Raw genomic sequence first — 21,535 nt, 5'->3', positions numbered from 1 at the left:
CAACCCTCCTGCCCTGTGGGTGTGGCACTGCCTCCAAGGGACGTGGTGACAGCAAGAGCCTGGTCGAGGAGCAGAGGCAGCACGGGCAGAGGGATGGGGCAGTGGTGGGAGCTGTGCCCCATCCAGCTCAGGCCAGAAGAGGTGGTTGGCAGCCCAGGTCTGGAATGCTGGAGGGATGTTCCTGCTGGTTGGGTTTCCAGGGATACCATCCTGGGATGGAAAGGATCTCCGTTTCCACACCCTCCTGCGCTCTGTCTCCTGTATGCCACCTGCAGACTCCAGCAGTGCCCAGCCTCCACTGAGCACACAAGGCGCATCCTGACCACAAACCCAAGTGCCCAGGGGAGCCAAGGAGCCTGCCCATAGCCCAGCCCCCTCAGTGCTCAGTGTTGTGCACTGTGCTATGGTGCCAGGGTCACAGGGAGCCAGCACAGCCCTCAGCACCCTGCAGATCCCCAGTGCACAGCATCCTCTCTTCTCAGAGCTGTCAGAGGCTTCCCAGGAGGGCATTTGGGGCACACCATGCCAGAGTCACTCTGTCCAGGCTCTTTCCAAGCCACGTCATGCTCTGTAATGGTACCCAGCACTGCAGATGGGATCAGGATCCTGCATGGGTGCCTGGGTAGTGTTGAAATGTGCAGGGTTAACCCTGTGCACTACAGCATCCCATTGGGAGAGGGCAGACCTCAGGACTGCAAGGCCAAAGCTGGCTGCTGCCTCCCTAGGAGTTCATTGACAGAGCTTGGGACTGAGATGGTGGCATTGTGGCTGGTGGCAGTGTGGATGGAGGCAGTGTGGATGGTGGCAGTGTGGATGGTGGCAGTGTGGATGGAGGCAGTGTGGATGGTGGCAGCGTGGATGAAGGTAGTGTGGATGGAGGCAGTGTGGATGGTGGCATTGTGGCTGGAGGCAGTGTGGCTGGAGGCAGTGTGGATGAAGGCAGTGTGGATGGAGGCAGTGTGGCTGGAGGCACTGTGGCTGGAGGCAGTGTGGATGGAGGCAGTGTGGATGGAGGCAGTGTGGATGGTGTCAGTGTGGATGGAGGCAGTGTGGATGGTGGCAGTGTGGATGGTGGCAATGTGGATGGAGGCAGTGTGGCTGGAGGCAGTGTGGATGAAGGCAGTGTGGATGGTGGCAGTGTGGATGGAGGCAGTGTGGATGGAGGCAGTGTGGATGGTGGCAGTGTGGATGGAGGCAGTGTGGCTGGAGGCAGTGTGGATGGAGGCTGTGTGGATGGAGGCAGTGTGGATGGAGGCAGTGTGGATGGTGGCAGTGTGGATGGAGGCAGTGTGGATGGAGGCAGTGTGGATGGTGGCAGTGTGGATGGAGGCAGTGTGGACAGTGGCAGTGTGGATGGAGGCAGTGTGGATGGAGAAGGTGTGGATGGAGGCAGTGTGGATGGAGGCAGTGTGGATGGAGGCAGTGTGGCTGCAGGCAGTGTGGATGGAGGCAGTGTGGATGGTGGCAGTGTGGATGGAGGCAGTGTGGATGGAGACAGTGTGGATGGTGGCAGTGTGGATGGAGGCAGTGTGGATGGTGGCAGTGTGGATGGAGGCAGTGTGGATGGAGGCAGTGTGGATGGTGGCAGTGTGGATGGAGGCAGTGTGGATGGAGGCAGTGTGGATGGTGGCAGTGTGGATGGTGGCAGTGTGGATGGAGGCAGTGTGGATGGAGGCAGTGTGGATGGTGGAGCAGGTGTGGATGGGATGGAGATGTGGATGGAGGCAGTGTGGATGGAGGCAGTGTGGATGGAGGCAGTGTGGATGGAGGCAGTGTGGATGGTGGCAGTGTGGATGGAGGCAGTGTGGATGGAGGCAGTGTGGATGGAGGCAGTGTGGCTGGTGGCAGTGTGGATGGTGGCAGTGTAGATGGAGGCAGTGTGGATGGAGAAGGTGTGGATGGAGGCAGTGTGGATGGAGGCAGTGTGGATGGTGGCAGCGTGGATGGAGGCAGTGTGGATGGAGGCAGTGTGGATGGTGGCAGTGTGGATGGAGGCAGTGTGGATGGTGGCAGTGTGGATGGAGGCAGTGTGGATGGAGGCAGTGTGGATGGTGGCAGTGTGGATGGAGGCAGTGTGGATGGAGGCAGTGTGGATGGTGGCAGTGTGGATGGAGGCAGTGTGGATGGAGGCAGTGTGGATGGAGGCAGTGTGGATGGTGGCAGTGTGGATGGAGGCAGTGTGGAGCAGTGTGGATGGTGGCAGTGTGGATGGAGGCAGTGTGGATGGTGGCAGTGTGGATGGAGGCAGTGTGGATGGTGGCAGTGTGGATGGAGGCAGTGTGGATGGAGGCAGTGTGGACGAAGGCAGTGTGGATGGAGGCAGTGTGGATGGTGTCAGTGTGGATGGTGGCAGTGTGGATGGAGGCAGTGTGGATGGTGGCAGTGTGGATGGAGGCAGTGTGGATGGAGGCAGTGTGGACGGTGGCAGTGTGGATGGTGGCAGTGTGGATGGTGGCAGTGTGGATGGAGGCAGTGTGGATGGAAGGTGTGGATGGAGGCAGTGTGGATGGAGGGCAGTGTGGATGGGATGGGGCAGTGTGGATGGAGGCAGTGTGGATGGAGGCAGTGTGGATGGTGGCAGTGTGATGGAGGTGTGGATGGAGGCAGTGTGGATGGAGGCAGTGTGGATGGTGGCAGTGTGGATGGAGGCAGTGTGGATGGTGGCAGTGTGGATGGTGGCAGTGTGGATGGAGAGGTGTGGATGGAGCAGTGTGGATGGAGGCAGTGTGGATGGTGGCAGCGTGGATGGAGGCAGTGTGGATGGAGGCAGTGTGGATGGTGGCAGTGTGGATGGAGGCAGTGTGGATGGTGGCAGTGTGGATGGAGGCAGTGTGGATGGAGGCAGTGTGGATGGAGGCAGTGTGGATGGTGGCAGTGTGGATGGAGGCAGTGTGGATGGAGGCAGTGTGGATGGTGGCAGTGTGGATGGAGGCAGTGTGGATGGAGGCAGTGTGGATGGTGGCAGTGTGGATGGTGGCAGTGTGGATGGAGGCAGTGTGGATGGTGGCGTGTGGATGGAGGCAGTGTGGATGGAGGCAGTGTGGATGGTGGCAGTGTGGATGGAGGCAGTGTGGATGGAGGCAGTGTGGATGGTGGCAGTGTGGATGGAGGCAGTGTGGATGGAGGCAGTGTGACGAGGCAGTGTGGATGGAGGCAGTGTGGATGGGCAGTGTGGATGGTGGCAGTGTGGATGGAGGCAGTGTGGATGGTGGCAGTGTGGATGGAGGCAGTGTGGATGGTGGCAGTGTGGATGGAGGCAGTGTGGATGGTGGCAGTGTGGATGGAGGCAGTGTGGATGGTGGCAGTGTGGATGGTGGCAGTGTGGATGGAGGCAGTGTGTATTGAGAAGGTGTGGATGGAGGCAGTGTGGATGGAGGCAGTGTGGATGGTGGCAGTGTGGATGGTGGCAGTGTGGATGGAGGCAGTGTGGATGGTGGCAGTGTGTATTGAGAAGGTGTGGATGGAGGCAGTGTGGATGGAGGCAGTGTGGATGGTGTCAGTGTGGATGCAGGCAGTGTGGATGGTGGCAGTGTGGACGGTGGCAGTGTGGATGGAGGCAGTGTGGATGGTGTCAGTGTGGATGGAGGCAGTGTGGATGGTGGCAATGTGGATGCAGGTAGTGTGGATGGTGGCAGTGTGTATTGAGAAGGTGTGGATGGAGGCAGTGTGGATGGAGGCAGTGTGGATGGAGGCAGTGTGGATGGTGGCAGTGTGGATGGAGGCAGTGTGGATGGTGTCAGTGTGGATGCAGGCAGTGTGGATGGTGGCAGTGTGGACGGTGGCAGTGTGGATGGTGGCAGTGTGGATGGAGGCAGTGTGGATGGTGGCAGTGTGTATTGAGAAGGTGTGGATGGAGGCAGTGTGGATGGAGGCAGTGTGGATGGAGGCAGTGTGGATGGTGTCAGTGTGGATGGAGGCAGTGTGGATGGTGGCAGTGTGGATGGAGGCAGTGTGGATGGAGGCAGTGTGGATGGTGGCAGTGTGGATGGAGGCAGTGTGGATGGAGGCAGTATGGATGGAGGCAGTGTGGACGGTGGCAGTGTGGATGGTGGCAATGTGGATGGAGGCAGTGTGGATGGTGGCAGTGTGTATTGAGAAGGTGTGGATGGAGGCAGTGTGGATGGTGTCCCTCTGGCACACTTTACTCTGCTTGGTGAGTGGGTGACAAGGAGCTGAGGGATCATGCACCAGCTGTGAGAAGCCTTTTCAGTACAAGGGGATTGCTGGATTGGAGAAGCTATAGAAAATCCTCTCTCCCACCAGCTGCAGAGCTGTAGCCACCATCAGCACTGCTCTGGGTCTTCCTCAGAGCTTTGTGCTGTTCATGAAACCATCAGTCCTGCTCTGCTCCAAGGTTCACTGCAAAGACTCCTGCTTAGCTGCATCCCTGGCCTGAAAGCACTACTCAGTCTCTGCCAGCTGCCTTGGGAACTACTGGAGACCTTTCCAAACCACTGCTGCGTCCCTGCCTGAGCTGCCCTGCAAGCCCATCCCATGATACCACTGATGACAGGATCTCTCCAGCACTGTCTCCAGACAGACAGCTTCCCAGGCAGGCAGAGCAAAAAGCCTGAAGGGACTTCATGCCCTGGGCTGTTCCCAGGTCCTGGTGATGAGTGGTGCAGCCCTGCCCCTGCAGGCACAATCCTCATGCCCCTGAATGGGGAATTGTTGCCACCAGCTGCTGTGTGACAGGCAGGGAGCCCCTTGCCCAGCACAGGACCCAGCATCTCCAGGGATCCAGGATGAGATGGAGGGTGTGTGGCACCCCTCCTCCTGCCCCAAGCCCTCTGTGCAAGTCTGGGGTGAGCTTTATCCAAGAAGTGGTCAACAATGAGGTTACAGTGAGGATGGTGAGACACAAGAACAGGTTGGTCTGGGAAGGCTGTGGATGCCCCTGCCTGGAGGGGTTCAAGGCCAGGTTGGATGAGGCCTTGAGCAACCTGGGCTAGAGGGAGATGTCTGTGCCCATGGCAAGGGGTTGGAACTGGATGATCTTTGAGATCCCTTCCAACCCAACCCATTCTATGAATCTAGGAATCTATGAACAGAGAGAGCCCCATCCTCATGTGGCTGTCCTGGGGACAGCTGCTGGGGGCAGCAGGCTTGGTCCCCTGGCCATGAGCACATGGAAGGGTGAACAACCCCTCCACATGTGGCATGGGTGGGAGCCAGCACCCTGTGGACAGCAGGTAGTGGTTGCTCAGCACTGAGATGGGGAGCAGCAGTGGCCACTGCAGGGGGCTGTAAGCAGGTGCTGAGTGTTCAGTGCTGAGCAAGGTACTCACTGGGCTCAGCTGCCCTGGTGGCTCCAGGCAGAAGGGATGCAGAGATTTCCTTGGCAGGGCTGTGAGGAGGATGCTCTGTGCTCCTGGGCAGCCCAAAGCCCTGTGGCAGGGCACCCTTGCCCACCCTGGCACGGCTGCTGCATTCTCTCAAACTCTGACTCTGAGGGGCTTGGCCGTCCCTTGGGTGCCCAAGGTGGCTGTGCACAGGTTGGATGTTGTCAGCCCTGCCGGCGCTGTCCCCTGCTCCTGCTGCCCCAGCCCAAGGGTGAGTGCAGAGGCCCTGTCACAGCACGAAGTGTCATCAGAAGAATCAAGAGGGGACTTCTGCCTGTCCTCCCTGCTCCCAGACCTGCAAGGGGGGCATGTGCAAGGGGTTTTCCTCCCCATGCACACCAGGACGGAAGGGCAACCCCTCCCCTTCACACCTGAGCCCGGAGTGCAGAGATGCCCGCGGGGCCGTGGCTCAGGCTGCAAGTTCGGCTCTGCCTGCAGCCGGGCAGAAGCAGTGAGCAGGGCCGTGGGGTACGAGGAAGCTGCTCCAGCGGCAGGGAGGACGGACGAGGGGATAGGCGATGGCAGATACTGGGGGGATGGCAGATGCTGGGGGGACGGCAGATGCTGGGGCGATGGCTGATGGGTGGCAGCGGGGAGCCGGTGCCCGCCGTCCGGATGCTGGGGCTGGGTACAACGTGCGCGTTGGTGCGGGGAGGGGGGCTCGCTGCAGAGCCCACCCAGCCCATTGGCTTGCGAGCGGTGACGGACAGGCTGCTCCCTCCCTGCCGAGCCCCAGCGCTGCGAGCGCTGCGCTCTAAGTGCCGCTGCCTCAGCCGCCCCTGCCCGAGCTCCGGGTGCTCGCTCTGCAGCTGTTGGGACAACCGAGGTGCCCCTGTCCCGTGCCCGGTGGCCCTGCCGGACCATGGCATGGGCACAGGGGGATCTGACATCCTCGCTCTTCATCGTCATCGCTTTAGCTGCCTCTCTCTCTGCCACCACCAGCGAAGGTAGGACCCGGGATGGCCCTGGCGTGATGGGGCAGTGGTGGGGGCACCTGTGGGGTGGCTGTGGCCGCCTGGATGTGCCCACAGAGCCTTGTTCCCTCTGCTGGGCTTAGCTTGTCCCTCCTCCCAGGGGAGCGCAGGTCTGGGTTCCTGCCTGCCTGAGTTTGCTGATCCTGGAGCTCTTGCACTGGAGGCTAAACTTCTGAGCTGGCCAGGAGGACTTGATTCCTGCCAGCTCTGCCAGGCCTCCCCTGCCAGGGCTCTGCTGCAGCGTGCAGGGGTGGCTGCCGAGGGGACAGGGACACGGGCACCAGCTCAGCCCTGGTGATCCTCACTGCCAGAGCTGGCGGCAGCTTGGGCCGTGCCTGGTGACTGGGCAGCCCTGGCGATGGGGCGAGAGGGTGGGCAGAGGACAGCATGCAGGAGGTGTGGGGAGCTGGAGGGGCATTCAGGTGGAAAACTTGTCACGAGGGAAAGGGCTGGAAACTTCTGAAGTGGAAAAGAGGGATGCAGTCAGGGACCCTCTCCCGACATCTTGGTGTCAGCCACGTCAGGCCTGCTCCCTCCACCTGACCGCTCTACCCTGCTGCTGGCTGCACTCACCCCTGGCCCTTGTCCGAAGCCCTGCTCCGCACCTCAGGCCCCCCTCGGCTTCGGCAGCACTGCTCCTGCTGCCTGCCACCTGGCCGCCCGCCTGCCTCCTTCCGTGCTGGCAGTGGCGGCATGGCTGCCTCCCAGGATGCCTCCCAGGCTGCCTCCCAGGGCTGCTCTTCCTCATCACCCAGAGCTCTGCTGTTCCCGCTCCTGAGTGTGTCCTTGGCATCATCAGCAGCATCCTTCCTCCCTTCTGCTGTGCCTGAGAGCCACAGCCAGCACGGTGCAGCCCTCTGCAGCGAGCCCCAGCGCCGGCGTCCCTGTGAGGTGCTGGCGGTGCCATCCCTCCCTGGCCTGGCACCACGATGCTTTGTGCACTTGGTGGCACCCCACCAGGCTGGGTCCCTGCACCTGCTGCCATCTTCTCACATCCCCTCCCACCCAGCCTGTCTTCCTCACCTACATTGCCCATTTCCAGCTATCTCTGGGTCTTAACCCTGTTTTCTGCCAGCTGTTCACTTCTTGGCACTCCTCCTGCTCCCTTCCCCACCAGCTTTCCTGCCCTTGTTGGGGATGCATTGGGCTCATGCTGTAGGGGATGGGCTGTGTGGATGCAGGATGGGACCCCAGCACACCCTGCACCCCCAACAGCCCCGGTCCTTGTCATTCACTCCCTGGTGGAGCAGCTGCCCCATTCCATGGGCAGAGTGTGATGCAGGATGCTGCCTGCACTTTCCCAGGCTCTTAGCACTGCTGCCCTGCACCACCAAGCAACCTTCTCTGAACTTGGGCATCAACATCTAATCCTGGGCAGCAGCAAGGGAGGCCAAAGCCTCTTTGCTTTCCTCTGCAGAGGAGATCACTGGATGCTGGGGTGGGTTTTGTGGTGTCTGTATGGACAACTAGGCCCTGGATGCTGTCTGTCTGTCCCCAGCTGGGGAAGACATGACTGTCCTGCAAGAGTTTTGGAAAGTTTTGTTAATGTCAGTAGCAGCCTTGGCCAGGGGGATGTGTGGGGCTGAGAATGAGCCAGGCTCTGAGGACGGCCAAGTGGGCTGGATCTGGGTTAGACTGGACAGAATGTGCTGACTGGCATCAGGATAAACTGTAGAGCCCCGTGGAAAGCTGGTGGTGCTTTGCCCATTGCCCCCAGGGATGCTCGTGCCCCCATGGGTACTGGGGCTCTGCTCTTCAGGGGCACCTCAGCACCAGCTGAGGCCCATGGTATGGGCAGTAGAGTTGGGGATGAGGCTGCAGGCTCCTGCTAGCACCAGGTATCTCAGGGTGGTAGGATGGGCTGGTGGCAACACCCATGCTGGTGAGGTTCTGGTGCCCTTCATTGAGTGCCCTGGCATGGAGATGGGACTAGAAACATGGAGAGATGCTGCAAAGTGCTGCACGGCTCTGGTGCCTCCTGCACTCCACTTGCGCTGGGCTTGGCTACCTCATTTCCGCAGCGTGTGGCCGGTCCGGGCACAGTGTGAGGGCATAGCTGGAGCACGGCATGAGGGTGTAGCTGTGGCACACAAAGATGTCTGCTGCTGCCAGCCATGACCTCTGCCTGCTGCCACCGCCACAGCCTGCTCCTTGCTGTGCACCTCTGGCCATGCCACCCAGAAACCCAACACCCACTGAGGAGCTGCAGGGTAGGAAATCACAGCCACAAAAGAAAATTCAGGCTGGTGTTAGCCGCGGTCCGCTCTGCGCACTGGGAGGCAGCTGGCGTACAAGGATGTGGCTTCAACCTGAAGAAATGGCTTCAGTCCGATTTCCTTCCCTTTCCAAGAGCTCCCAATCCCCTTCCCTTTCAGGAAAGATTTGTTAAGTTTTGAGCTTCTACCTTTTTTTTCACCCCGCTCAGTCTCACAGGCAGAGGGTGTCCTGGAAATGGGAGGAAAAAGGGAACCGCGGTCCCGCATCTCCGCGCGGCAAGATGCATCAAGCACCAAGCCTGGGGGTGGATTCTTCTAGATGGGTGAAAAATTGCAGAGTGTGGAAGATTTTCATCTGGGGCACTGAAAAAAAAAAAAGAAAGAAAGAAAAGATTTGTCTGAAATTGTTGAACTTAGAAAAGGAAGGTAGAAAAGTTCTTTTCAACGATACGGAGATAGTGCCACAGACTGAAATCCCTGCCCTGCCACGCAGCGAGCGGCACAGGGGCAAAAGCAGGGGAGTGGGTGCTTAGGTGACACCACAGGTTGGAGGTAAATGGTAGAATGTGAAAGATCTTTCTTGTTTTGAACACAAACAAGTGGAAATCGGCACATTTGGAGCTGGGGTGGGAGCTGACAAAATCATATTTTCTGCCAGAAAATGGCGCTTCAAATGCTGCTGCTGGTGCTGCCTCCCAGGCGATGCCCTCCGTGAGGTGGGCAACCTTCCTCCCCATCACAGCAAGGAGAACAGGGCCCACGGGTGAGCTTGGGTGGAACCTCAGTAGGGAACAGCAGAAAAGGGGGACCCTGGGACGTCTCCTTCAGCATTTCAGGGCATGCAGGCATGGCCGAGGCAAACACGGGCGAAGAGGACAGGGCGGTGAGCAGAGAGCCTGCTGGGGAGGATGCAGAGTTGGTGGCAGCCAGGGACGTTCACCTTCAGCTGCACCATGGGGTCGGTGATGGAGATGTTTTGTTTCTCCCTGCTACAGGGATGGGGAGCGGGCAAGCAGCAGGAGCCTGGGGAAAACCAGCAGCTTGCTGCGCCGCTGAAACGGGGCCAGAGGAAGGGTTTGTGGCCATCTCCCTGCTAATCTCTCGATAGTAATCTCATTAATTGCCCCTCTGCCCAAACAGAAAAAGAGGGAAAAACTCATCTGTCCCTTTATTCAACACCACTTTTGTACCTTCTGCAGCGATGCCCAAGTCAGGGCTGGGGAGAAGCAAAGCTCTGAAAAGGAGAGGAAATCGCTTTTTTGGGTGGTAAAAAAGGCTGTGAGGATGCTGTGTTCCTCCCTAAGAACAGGAAACGAGGTTTTATGTCCAAGGGCTTTTGGTGATGGGGATGGAGAAGCATTGGTTTAAAACAGGGAGGAGATTTGGGCTATGATTGGGAAAAAAAAACCCACAAACAAAAAAATCCCAACCAAATATCCCAACAACAACAACAAAAAAACCACAAAACCACCCCAACCCCAAAATTAAAACAAACAAACAAAACAATTAAAAATCCTTTTTTCATTGTTCCCAAATTGCTGTTATAAAGCGAACATTTCCCTGATTTTAGGCAGGCTCACAGGAATCTCTTTCTGGCGATAGTTTCATTTCCATCCTTCCCTTATAAAAAAACTTCTGGAAAATCAACACCCCTAAATTAACAGCAAAATAACAGAGCTGCTCGGAGGGCATTTTATTTCTTTTATTTCCATAATTCTGGAATTTTTGCTTCCTGAAGGGTTTGTTTAGAGCAAAAACAAATGGCCACCCGTTTGCTGATGATGGAAACAGATCTGATGAATCCAAATTTAACTACAATCAAAAACCTGCTGAATTACTGTGGGGATACAGAAATTCTTTTCCCTCCCCCCCCCCCTTTTTCCCCCTTCCCCCCCTTTTTTCTCCCCCTTTTTCCCCCTTTTTTCCTTTTTCTTTTTTCCTTTTTCCTTTTTTTACCTTTCCCCTTTTTCCTTTTTTCCCCTTTCTCCTTTTTCCTTGTTCCTTTTTTTCCCTTTCCCTTTTTTTCCCTTTCCCCTTTTTCCTTTTTTCCCCATTTCTCCTTTTTCCTTTTTCCTTTTTTATTGTTGTGGGGTTTTCTGAGGGTTTGGTTTAGTTTTTATTTCGTTGGTTGGTCTGGGTTTTTTGGTGGGGCTTTGGTTGGGTGTTTTTATTTTTTTGTTAGTTTGTTTGTGAGTTTGGTTTTGTTAGAAATTATTAGAAAATGATTTTAGAATTATTAGGAAGTATTTTACCCCCCTAAGAAACAAACAAACAAACAAAACCCCGCACAAACCAAGGAACGCCGGCGCCAGAGATGCTCAGCCAGAGGAGGAGGGCGAGCGGCTCGCCCCGCGGTTCCCGGCGGGTGAAGGTCTCTGTTTCAGCATCAGGACATCCCGGCCGCTCTGCGCTTTGTTCCCGTCGGGTCCTGTGTTCCCGCGTCCCTGCTCGCCTCGCTGGCAGCCTTCGGTGCCGCCTTTATCTCCAGGGGCAAAGCCATTCATATGATAACTCTATTCATACCCTGACACTTTTGGGTAGTTCATTCTCCTAACCCCAGCCTGTTTGCATGGCCAACACTCAAAATTATTCCTCTGCCCCAGAGAAGCGATTAACCCCCTCGGCCCTGCTGGTTCAAAAGTGAGCAAGGGGATCACACGGTCCTGTTCCCAGCAAAAAGAAACAAACCCCCCACGTCCTGCTGGTGTCAACGTGCAGTGCTCAGGGTCATATGTCATATGTTCCTCCACATACAGGAGGAACTCCTTTAAGGATCAGGCCCAGCCACACCAGTAAAGCCTCGTGACACACCAGTAAAGCCTAGTGACATCCAGTAAAGCCCAGGGAACTTTGTCTGGCCCAGGGATACCTCCCAGAAAGGTGTTCAGTGATTTTCCGAAGGCATCAGCAAAGGCAGACCCAGACCTGCCCTCAGTAACTCATCCCAACAGTTCATCAGCCTCAGCCTGAAAAATTCCAGCTGCTCTTTTCCTTAATACAAATTTGCCTTCCTGGCTGTGTCAGGCTTCCCTTGCTGGCTCCAAGAGCTGATCTTTTCCTGCCGTGAAGGCACTCTGAGTGCAGCCGGGCACCTTGCACCCTCCGCGGGCACAAGCAGGTTGGGCTCTGCAGCTTCCCCTCTCTCATATTTCTTTTCCTCCAGCCCTGGTATCATGGCTGTGCCTGTGGTATCTTCTACTCTGTTTCCAGTTCCTCATGTTTAAAATGCCTCAACCATGTCTGTGAGTGGCAACAGCCCTGGCTGCATCCCAGCACCAAGGGCTCACATGAGCCACTGCATCCCGCCTTGGATGGAGTCCCTTCTGTTACCATCAGTAGACTCTGATGGTATTTCCTCACCAGACACATGAGAGATTCAGTCTGTCCCCTCAGATGCTTTTAGTGCTGCTTTTTTTTTTTTTTTTTTGCCTGTCAAAATGGTCCAGTTTGAAAAGTTATGTTTAAGAGAGCAAAGAAATTACCTCTAAAGAAATGAACGTTCAGAATATCACCAGGGTCCAAAGAGCCAACCTTGTTTCAGGTGGCTGAGAGCAAAACAACCCTGCAGAGAAATTGGGAACAAAGCATTCGACAGCCTGAAAAATTGCCACCCAACCTCCCTTCAGATAATCCAGAGGAGTGAGCCTGTTTGCAAAAATCCACATTTCCCAAGTGAATCCTCGAGAGAGGATGGAACTCAGACCTCTGCAGGAGTGCTGGGCTGCAGGAGTCAGCAGGAAGGGTGCTGTAGGATTTTCGCTGCTGGGTGACTCATAGGCTCTGCTCCAGGCACAATCTCCAGCACTAGGTCACTGTGGGGGGCGTGGGAAGTGTCTCAGAGTGACACCAGGGAGTCATAATTCAGGGTAAGTAATCTACAAAATCCCAAAGAGTTAGGTGATAACCGAGTGGCCACGGAGCTCACTGATGGGGAGTGGGAGCACTGAGCTGCTGTGGGATGAGGACCTGAGATGTGGCATTCAGGGCTTGCTCAGTGTGAGCTTTGGCTCCCCAGAAATGCTGCAGGAGTCAGAAAGCTCAGTGGCTAAAGCTGCAAAAGCCTTCCTGTCTGTCCTGCTACACCCAAAAAAAAAGGGGCAGGAGAGGGGTCAGGACTGCTGTGGGACACTGGCACAACGCCCTCTGGAGAGGGCTTCTGTTTCTCTGAGGCTGTTTCTCTCACAGGTTTTGCTTAGCACAGGCAGCAGAGGTGATTTTGTGTCACAAACCTCCTGTTTCTCTGTCACAATATTGCAGTGCCACAGCACCCAGCCTGCCCCCGAACCTGAACCTGAACACTGCAGCCTGGGGGCAAGTGGGTGGTCCTGGTCTGGGTGCAGGTCTGGGGACACTGGTCAGGGCTGCAGAAGCTGCTGGTGTGTGGGTTGAATGGATCAGCTCTGGCTGTGCTTCAGCCAGCTGTGGGGTGGCTGCTCATGGCCAGGCTCCTCTCTGCTCATGGCCAGGCTCCTCTCTGCTCATGGCCAGGCTCCTCTCCTCTGCTCATGGCCAGGTTCCTCTCTGCTCATGGCCAGGCTCCTCTCCTCTGCTCATGGCCAGGCTCCTCTCTACTCATGGCCAGGCTCCTCTCCTCTACTCATGGCCAGGCTCCTCTCCTCTGCTCATGGCCAGGCTCCTCTCTACTCATGGCCAGGCTCCTCTCCTCTGCTCATGGCCAGGCTCCTCTCCTCTGCTCATGGCCAGGCTCCTCTCTGCTCATGGCCAGGTCCCTGCTGTCTCGCAGTGGGGAGGGACACTGTGCTGGAGAGGACTTGCATGAATCCCAGATGGCCAAATTCAGAACTGGGGACACCAGGTCTGCAGAGTCCTCATCTGGGGCTGCAGGGACCCTTCAATTGCCCTCAACACTCCCCAGTGCCTGCCTCCTCCCCAACCTTGCCACAGTTCCTGCTCCTTCCCATGCTCATGGGGGATGTTTCCATGGAATTTCTTGCCTCCCTGACCTTTCTCACCCCCTCATCCTCAGAGCCTTTCCACCTCCTCCTCTGGTTTCTGCCCTGAATTACAACGAGTCCAGCCTCCCCTTGAGCCCAAAACAGCTCCTTCCCCTCTGGTATGAGCTCCTGGATAGGGACATGGGAACGTGTCCTTGCCCCTCACTCTGAGCCTTAGCCCCACATGCCCTGTGCTTAAGCCCTGGGACAGCCCTGGGTTGATCACACCTCCAGTCAGTGATCTGTGTCCAGCTCTGACCACATTTACACCACTGCTGCCACCCTGCCTGGTGTTGCTGTGCAGTGTGTGTGCATTAATTTGAGTCACCTAAGCCAGCATGCCCGATGCAGCCTGGCTGCCCCAGCACTCACAGACACCAGGCCTCTCAGGAACAGTTTGCATCCATATTTTCTCTCCAAGAGAGAATATTTTTTGTTGTTCTTGTTGTTGTTTGGCTTTTGATGTGATTTTATTTTTTCCCTTGGGAAAAAAATTGCTGCCCTGGAATGTCAAGGGGTTCTTTAGCCTTTTTTAGCCTTTAATACTTCATTCTGGGCGTTTTGTTTTGGTTTGTTTCATTTCCAGCATTATTTCATGGCACCTCAAGTCCTGCCAGAGGTTGTGCTGCACATTATCTTCCGTGGCATCATGCAGGGTTTGGAAGGATCAGGCTGATCATTTTATTTTTAAAACCTGAACTGAAGGCTTTTTGTTAGCACTGATTGAACAAACAAGCTTTCTTCCCACATCAAAGCAGCTTCTGCTCCCGGTGTACTGAAAAGGGGGGACCCTCTGGGAAGTCCTTGTGGGCATTGCCGTTCCTGATGCATTACAAAACAATATAAAATTAAATACAGAAAGCTCACAGCAATAATCCTGAGGTCTGAGAAGAAATCCTGGAATGGGAATTTAGGGCAGGGGCAGAAGGCAGCGCCACTGCCTGGCGGCGATTGTTTGAAAAGGTTTCTTTGCAGCATTGTTTGGGGCTTCTTTTTTTTTTCAGCCTTACTCTGACATTTCCAGAAATGTGGAAACCCCACGTTCCTGCTGGATTTGGTCACGTCTTTTACATCTACCACTTTCCTAAGTGTCCTCCCCGGGTGGCTGAGCCAGCGGGTGTGATGTGAGCACCATCCCCGCAGTGTCCTTAGGAGTGCAGCCTGCAGGGCAAGCAGGGACTTGGCAGAGCCTGGATCCAGCCACGTGGGCTGGAGCAGGGGTGAGCAGCACCCCAGGGACTCTGAGCTGACTTGGCTGTGTGTGTCAGAGCAGTGGGGAGCAGCACCCCAGGGACCCTGAGCTGACCTGGCTGTGTGTGTCAGAGCATGGTGAGCAGCACCCCAGGGACCCTGAGCTGACCTGGCTGTGTGTGTCAGAGCATGGTGAGCAGCACCCCAGGGACTCTGAGCTGACCTGGCTGTGTGTGTCAGAGCAGTGGGGAGCAGCACCCCAGGGACCCTGAGCTGACCTGGCTGTGTGTGTCAGAGCAGTGGGGAGCAGCACCCCAGGGACCCTGAGCTGACCTGGCTGTGTGTGACAGAGCAGTGGGGAGCAGCACCCCAGGGACTCTGAGCTGACCTGGCTGTGTGTGACAGAGCAGTGGGGAGCAGCACCCCAGGGACCCTGAGCTGACCTGGCTGTGTGTGCAGAGCATGGGAGCAGCACCCCAGGGACCCTGAGCTGACCTGGCTGTGTGTGTCAGAGGATGGTGAGCAGCACCCCAGGGACCCTGAGCTGACCTGGCTGTGTGTGTCAGAGCATGGTGAGCAGCACCCCAGGGACCCTGAGCTGACCTGGCTGTGTGTGACAGAGCAGTGAGGAGCAGCACCCCAGGGACCCTGAGCTGACCTGGCTGTGTGTGTCAGAGCAGTGGGGAGCAGCACCCCAGGGACCCTGAGCTGACCTGGCTGTGTGTGTCAGAGCAGTGAGGAGCAGCACCCCAGGGACCCTGAGCTGACCTGGCTGTGTGTGTCAGAGCAGTGGGGAGCAGCACCCCAGGGACCCTGAGCTGACCTGGCTGTGTGTGTCAGAGCAGTGAGGAGCAGCACCCCAGGGACCCTGAGCTGACCTGGCTGTGTGTGACAGAGCAGTGAGGAGCAGCACCCCAGGGACCCTGAGCTGACCTGGCTGTGTGTGTCAGAGCAGTGGGGAGCAGCACCCCAGGGACCCTGAGCTGACCTGGCTGTGTGTGACAGAGCAGTGGGGAGCAGCACCCCAGGGACCCTGAGCTGACCTGGCTGTGTGTGTCAGAGCAGTGGGGAGCAGCACCCCAGGGACCCTGAGCTGACCTGGCTGTGTGTGTCAGAGCATGGTGAGCAGCACCCCAGGGACCCTGAGCTGACCTGGCTGTGTGTGTCAGAGGATGGTGAGCAGCACCCCAGGGACCCTGAGCTGACCTGGCTGTGTGTGTCAGAGGATGGTGAGCAGCACCCCAGGGACCCTGAGCTGACCTGGCTGTGTGTGTCAGAGGATGGTGAGCACCCCAGTCCTACAGTGCTGACCCGGCCGTGGGTGCTTGGAGCACTGATGAGTTACCATGGTGCTGATCCAGCTGCATGTACCAGGGCATGGTGAGCAGCACCCTGCTGCTGTGGTGCTGACCCAGCTGCATGTAGCAGGGCATGGTGAGCAGCACCCTGCTGCCGTGGTGCTGACCTGGATCTGCAAGGCACATCCCCTGTGCACAGCTCCCAAATGGGAAGAGCAGAGCCACCCTCCAGGATTGCTGTTTTACATCGGAGCCCCAGGACCTGGCCTTGTCCCTTGGTGACTGAATGAGGCTTTTTCTTTCTTTAAATATTGTCCCGGGGAGGGGAAGATGAAAGCAAAGCCTCCTGTCCTGTCCCCCTGCCATGCTCCCAGGCCAGTAGGACACAGCTTTGCTGCTCGGCTTTGCCTCTCAAGTTGGCAAGGTCGTGGCTGGCTATTGAGCACACCCCTGGATTAAACGGTGGGACACAAATAGCTGACCCACCCTGGCCCCACCTGCCCCTTCCAAGCCCTGCCTCAGCCTGTGGGAGATGAACGCTGCTGCCTCTCGCTCTCCTGCTCTCAGAAAGCCTCTCCCTGTCCATTTCCCACACCTCGACTCTGTTTCTGCTGCAGATAACCCTCCCCGTGTGGTTCCCCTACCAGTTGGGGCTGGGGGGCTGCTGTGGGGTGTGCAGACAGAGAGCAGGAGCTCCTAACCATGCTGATAAGAGTTTAATTATCGATTCAAAAGGCGTTGTTGCATGGAGGGAGCTTTGCTGTGAATCTTGGGAAGCTTTTGAAGTTGTGAAGGAGAGGAACTGAAGCCCAAGGGAACAGGGCTGCTCCCACTGACCCTTCCTCCCCATGCCTGCACTACAAAGCCCCTGCCTGGGAAGGAGATGGTGGAGTAATTAGAGTGAGGACCGCAGTGGGTTAACAATTAGTGAGAGAGCTCAGAGCCCTGTTTGGCCCCCACTGCTCTTCTAGAGGCTGGGGCTCAGCACATCCCCCAGCATGCTGCCCTTGGGCTTGCCTCACCACCCTACCATGCACCCCTGGGTGGGCTGGGGATCCAGAGGCTCCCTGGGCTGGCAGCTGTGGCTCACACAGCACCATTCCTAAGCCCAGGATGCTTGCATGTGGAACTCCAAGGTGTCCTTGCATCTGTTTGTAGGGTTGGGATGGATCCCTGCAGGAGTCACAGCTGCCATTGTGAGTGCTGGGAAGGGTTTCTGAGCTCTCTCTTTACAGGCACAGACCCAGAGCCAGAGCTGCATGGGCTGGAGCACAACAGACACCTCTGGGTGCCAGGCCCTGCCTTGGCTTCCTCACTTGGCCCCAGTGCTGTTTGGAACTTGGTAGATACAGGAATGGACATGGATGCAGGCAGGGATGCAGAGACAGACACAACACTGTGGGTAAAAATAAATGACACAGATGCACCATAGATACCATGCACATCTGCATTCCAGGCACCATGCACATCTGCACCCCAGGCACCATGCACATCTGCAACATGTACACCTTGCACATCTGCACCCCAGGCACCATGCACATCTGCATCATGTACACCATGCACATCTGCACCATGTACAGAATGCAAATCTGCGTCATGTACACAATGCATATCTGCACCCCAGGCACCATGCACATCCGCACCATGCACATCTGCACCATGTACACCATGCAAATCTGCATTCCAGGCACCATGCACACCTGCACCATGCACACCATGCATATCTGCATCATGTACACCATGCAGATCTGCATCCCAGACACCATGCACACCTGCATCATAATCACAGGCCCCTAGTGTTGGGCTCCTGCACAGCTTGCAGCAGTCCTGCAGCGTGCAGCACTCCTGCAGCATGCCATGAAGTGACTTCCTGAAGGAGCAAGGGGGCCTGGCCTTGCGTGAGACTCTGCCCCAAGACCCCAGTTGGAAGCGACCTGCTCGCTCCTAGGTGCTTCCATCCGAGCAGGCAATCAGGCCTGACAGCTTTTCCAGGAGCGCCACAATGTCCCCTGACACCTCCTGGTGTTTTGGCTCAATGCACCGAGGCAAGGCCAAGGCACAGAATAGGGAAAATACAAAATGGTGCTCAGGGAAACAAAATGGAGCTGGCAGTTTGAGACTGATCCGTGCAGACAGTCCATAACATTCAAGAGAATGCCCAGCTGTAGCACAGAGGGCTCCCAAACCGGCACCTTCCCTGAGAAGCCTGCAGCTGAAAGGGCTCCTTTGTGGCAGCTCCGGCAGCCAGGGAGGGCTCCCTCCAGGCAGCAGCACAGCCAGGAGATCACCTGCAAGGGACTGCACCAGGCCCTTGTCAACCTTGTGTGGGTCTGCAGCCTGCTCCTGAGATGGGTGGTTGGGTTTGGGCAGAGAATTGGTGCCCCTGTCTGTGACAGTGCTGCTGGAAGGTTGCTCGTGGCCTCAGACGTGAGCTGTGCCAGGAGCTAAGGCAGGGCTGCTGGACTGGCAGTGCCGCTGGCTGTGCAGTGCCCACTGCAGCGGGCTCTGTGGGTATGGCTCCTGTGTGCTCAGGGGAATGCTTGCTAAGGGATGGAAGGAAGAACTTTTCCCTCTTCCTGCCAAGAGCCACATGCAATCTGCTCCACCAGGGAGAAGCTGTCTAGTGGTTTGTGCACCAAAGCCCCCGTGGGTAGGCAGCTCCTCCAGCTCTGCTGGGTGACAACCACACAGTGCCCACGGTAGGGCTGGGTGTAGCAAGCTGCCTCATGCTCCTGCACACTGCTGTGCAGACGAGCCTGGGGCAGTTCCACCTCAGCTGCTCCTTCTCAGCACCATTCCTTGCAGCACGATGCTCCAGCTGTATGGACCCCAGCCTGCACAGGGTCCTCCTGCCTCCCCGAGAGCAGCCAGAGGCAGCCGCGGCCACAGCTGAGCATCTCAGCGTGGGAAAGAGGGTGCAGGAACCACGGCAGGAGGGAGAGAGGGGCTGCAAGAGCTGTCCCCTCCCCACAGCCTGCCCGCTGAGGGTCACCAGGACCATGCTCCTGCTCTGTGAGCAGGGAAACTCTTGAGCCTGGGCTCCTGCTGGGCGAATTACCCAGGGAAAATAGGCAGAAAATCTTCAGATTAACAATAACAAATAAAAATGGATTTGAGATCTCTGAGGTAATTACTCCGTGCTGAGGGCAAGAGGCCTCTCTAGCAGTGGGAGCAGCACCGTGCGGGGAGCGGAGGGGCTCGGCCTGCTGTTGGGCCAAAGGAGTCACACAAGAAACCCTGGAAATTCTTTCAAATTGTTCTGCTAACATTAATAAATGCCTCAAAAGCTGCTAATCTGCTCTGTCAGGAGCATGACGTCCGGGTGTTTCACAGCCAGCTCACGTCTCCGCTCCTCTCTCCCACTGCTCTCCTTCCCTGCCTGGTAATAGTAAATGAAAGTGGCACCAGTTCCTCCAGCTGCCTGCACCAGCACCACGCTGAGCCCAGCCTCTGCCAGGGCTGGGGACACTGTCCTGAGGTGCCTTGTCCCCACCCTGACAGCCTTACACTGAGCCCACCCTGCCTCAGAGCCCAGGCACCAGCCGAGCACCCGCACTGCAGCAGGGACCTGACCACCCTGCCTCGAGGTCCAGCCCAGTGCTGCTCCAGGGTGAGGACAAGCAGCCAGCCTGGACACAGAACCCAGCACAGGCTTGACCTGGGTGGCTGCAGGGCAAAGAGCACTGGGAGAAAGCTGGAGGCACTGGAAGTCTCTGAGGGAGCCTGGTGCTGCTGAGGGGTGACAAGACATGGGCACATTGGTGTCAGTGCCCTCTGTACTCATTCCCAGGGCTCAGGTCACCTTGCCAGAACCCACCCCCACAGCCTCTATGCCTCTGGATCTGCATCCTGGAGCCAAGGCTTGTGGTCCTTCCCCACATGCTGGAGGAAAGCTGAGCAAGCTGAGGCATTCCCAGGCTGCAGTGAAGCTCTCCTCTGCCTAATGCTGCAGGCTCTGGGCATGGTGCTCACAGGCAGCCAGTGACACGCAGGGGCAGCTCTCTGTGCATCAGCAGTGTTGTGACATCCCTATCCCCCCCACAGCTGACACTGCACAGGGTTCCAAGGGAAGCTCCTGAGCACCTTCAAAGGCATCCTCACCTCTCCCCAGGCAGAAGCTGCTCCCCTCTGCCAGCAGACTTGCCCTTGTCTCCTTGTTAAGCTGGGCACCTGGAGGTGGCAGAGCTTTCAAAGGGTTGGCTTTGATGAGCCTCCTCATGCAGCCTGCCCCCCACTGCCTGGCCTCTCCAGTGGGGGTCACCAGGACAGTGGGGATCACTTTGTGCTGGAGCTGGGCACTGTGCTGTGTAATTACAGGGGCTGCAGGAGTCCAGACTTCAAACCAGTGGTGCTGGGAGGGCTGTGAGGGTAAAGGGTTTGGCAGAGACCCTGGAGGAGAAGTGTCCAAGTGAGGAACAATGCTCTGATCCCTCCAGTGTTGGCCCAGGGTGGGACTGATGGACAAGCTGAAGTTTGGAGTTTGTTTCTCCAGCTCCCCCTTGCTTTGCAACCTCTCTGACCTGCTCTGCAACCCCATACCCTCTCCCCCCCCAGCCTGCTCTCTGCAGCCCCCTCACCTCCATAATGTCCTAGGACTAGGCCCATGGATGACTGTAGGAGACATCAGGAGGAAGCTCTGCACCATGAGGGTAGTGAAATACTGGAACAGGCTGCCCAGGGCTGTGGTTAAGGCCCCATCCCTGGAGACATGCAAGGTCAGACTGGACATGGCCTTGGCAGTCTGCTCTTGTTGGAGGTGTCCCTGCTGCCTGCAGGGGGTTGGACAGGATGACCTTGGAGGGCCCCTTCCAACCCAATGCAATCTGAAGCTGTGAGTGGGGTGTCAGGAGGGGTCATTTGTGGTGGCCTAGTTCCTTGCCCCTTGGGGATGAGCAGAAAGCCTTTAATGAAATATTTTGTTCCTCTCTTTTTCAGTGAACTTGCTGGACACGTCCACAATCCCAGGGGACTGGGGCTGGATGACTTATCCCTTGCATGGGGTGAGTATGAAGGGGCTGTTGGCACATGGGGGTGCCCATGGGCAGGGTTCATGGACATCTCAGCCCTGGGCTGGTGCCCTAGGCAGTGCTGGTGGGGTACAGAAGCTGTGTCTGGTGGGAAAATGCTAGCCTGAAAGGACAGCAGTGGGGATGTGGCTGGTTTGGAAATGTTCAACTCTCCATGTCCCCTGGCAGGTTGTCACCAGGTCCTGAGCTTTGAGGGCACTCAAGATCTAGGTCACTCCACAGGCACTCAAGCTGAGAAGGATCTCAATGCTCACTGCCCCAGGGCAGACCAGCAGGAGCAGCCCAAAGCAAATGGGAAGCTCTCAGTGCCTGTGATCAGGGAGTTTGCTGTGGGAAGAGATGCAGAGGAGCATCCCCTGTGGATGGTTTCTGGTTTCTGGTGGGGGTGGGGATGTGGTGACCCTGTGGCTGTGGCTGGGGGGATGTCAGGGTGGTGACCCTCATGTGGCTCTGCCATCTCCACTGGCTGGATCCTCTCCACACCTCCCTTCACCTGCATTCCTCTGCCCAGGTTCTCTTGCTGCAGCAGCTC

The 21,535-nt window shown here is 57.1% G+C and overlaps 1 protein-coding gene across 1 annotated transcript in view; it reads left to right on the top strand.

The window, feature by feature from the left end:
* The first annotated feature begins 6,168 nt into the window (after nucleotides 1–6,168).
* The window catches only part of EPHA8 (EPH receptor A8), a 58,563-nt gene continuing 43,196 nt past the window's right edge, over nucleotides 6,169–21,535 (top strand). Inside the window, exons 1-2 of the mRNA XM_054394886.1 lie at nucleotides 6,169–6,289; nucleotides 20,912–20,976. Coding sequence (XP_054250861.1) covers nucleotides 6,205–6,289; nucleotides 20,912–20,976 — 150 coding nt within the window. The 5' untranslated portion in view covers nucleotides 6,169–6,204. The remainder of the gene's footprint in view (nucleotides 6,290–20,911; nucleotides 20,977–21,535) is intronic.

This window comes from Indicator indicator, chromosome 32 (genome assembly GCF_027791375.1).
Source record: "Indicator indicator isolate 239-I01 chromosome 32, UM_Iind_1.1, whole genome shotgun sequence".
NCBI lineage: Eukaryota > Metazoa > Chordata > Aves > Piciformes > Indicatoridae > Indicator > Indicator indicator.
Note: the sequence above shows the minus strand (reverse complement) of the source record. Positions and strands in the feature narration are given on the sequence as shown.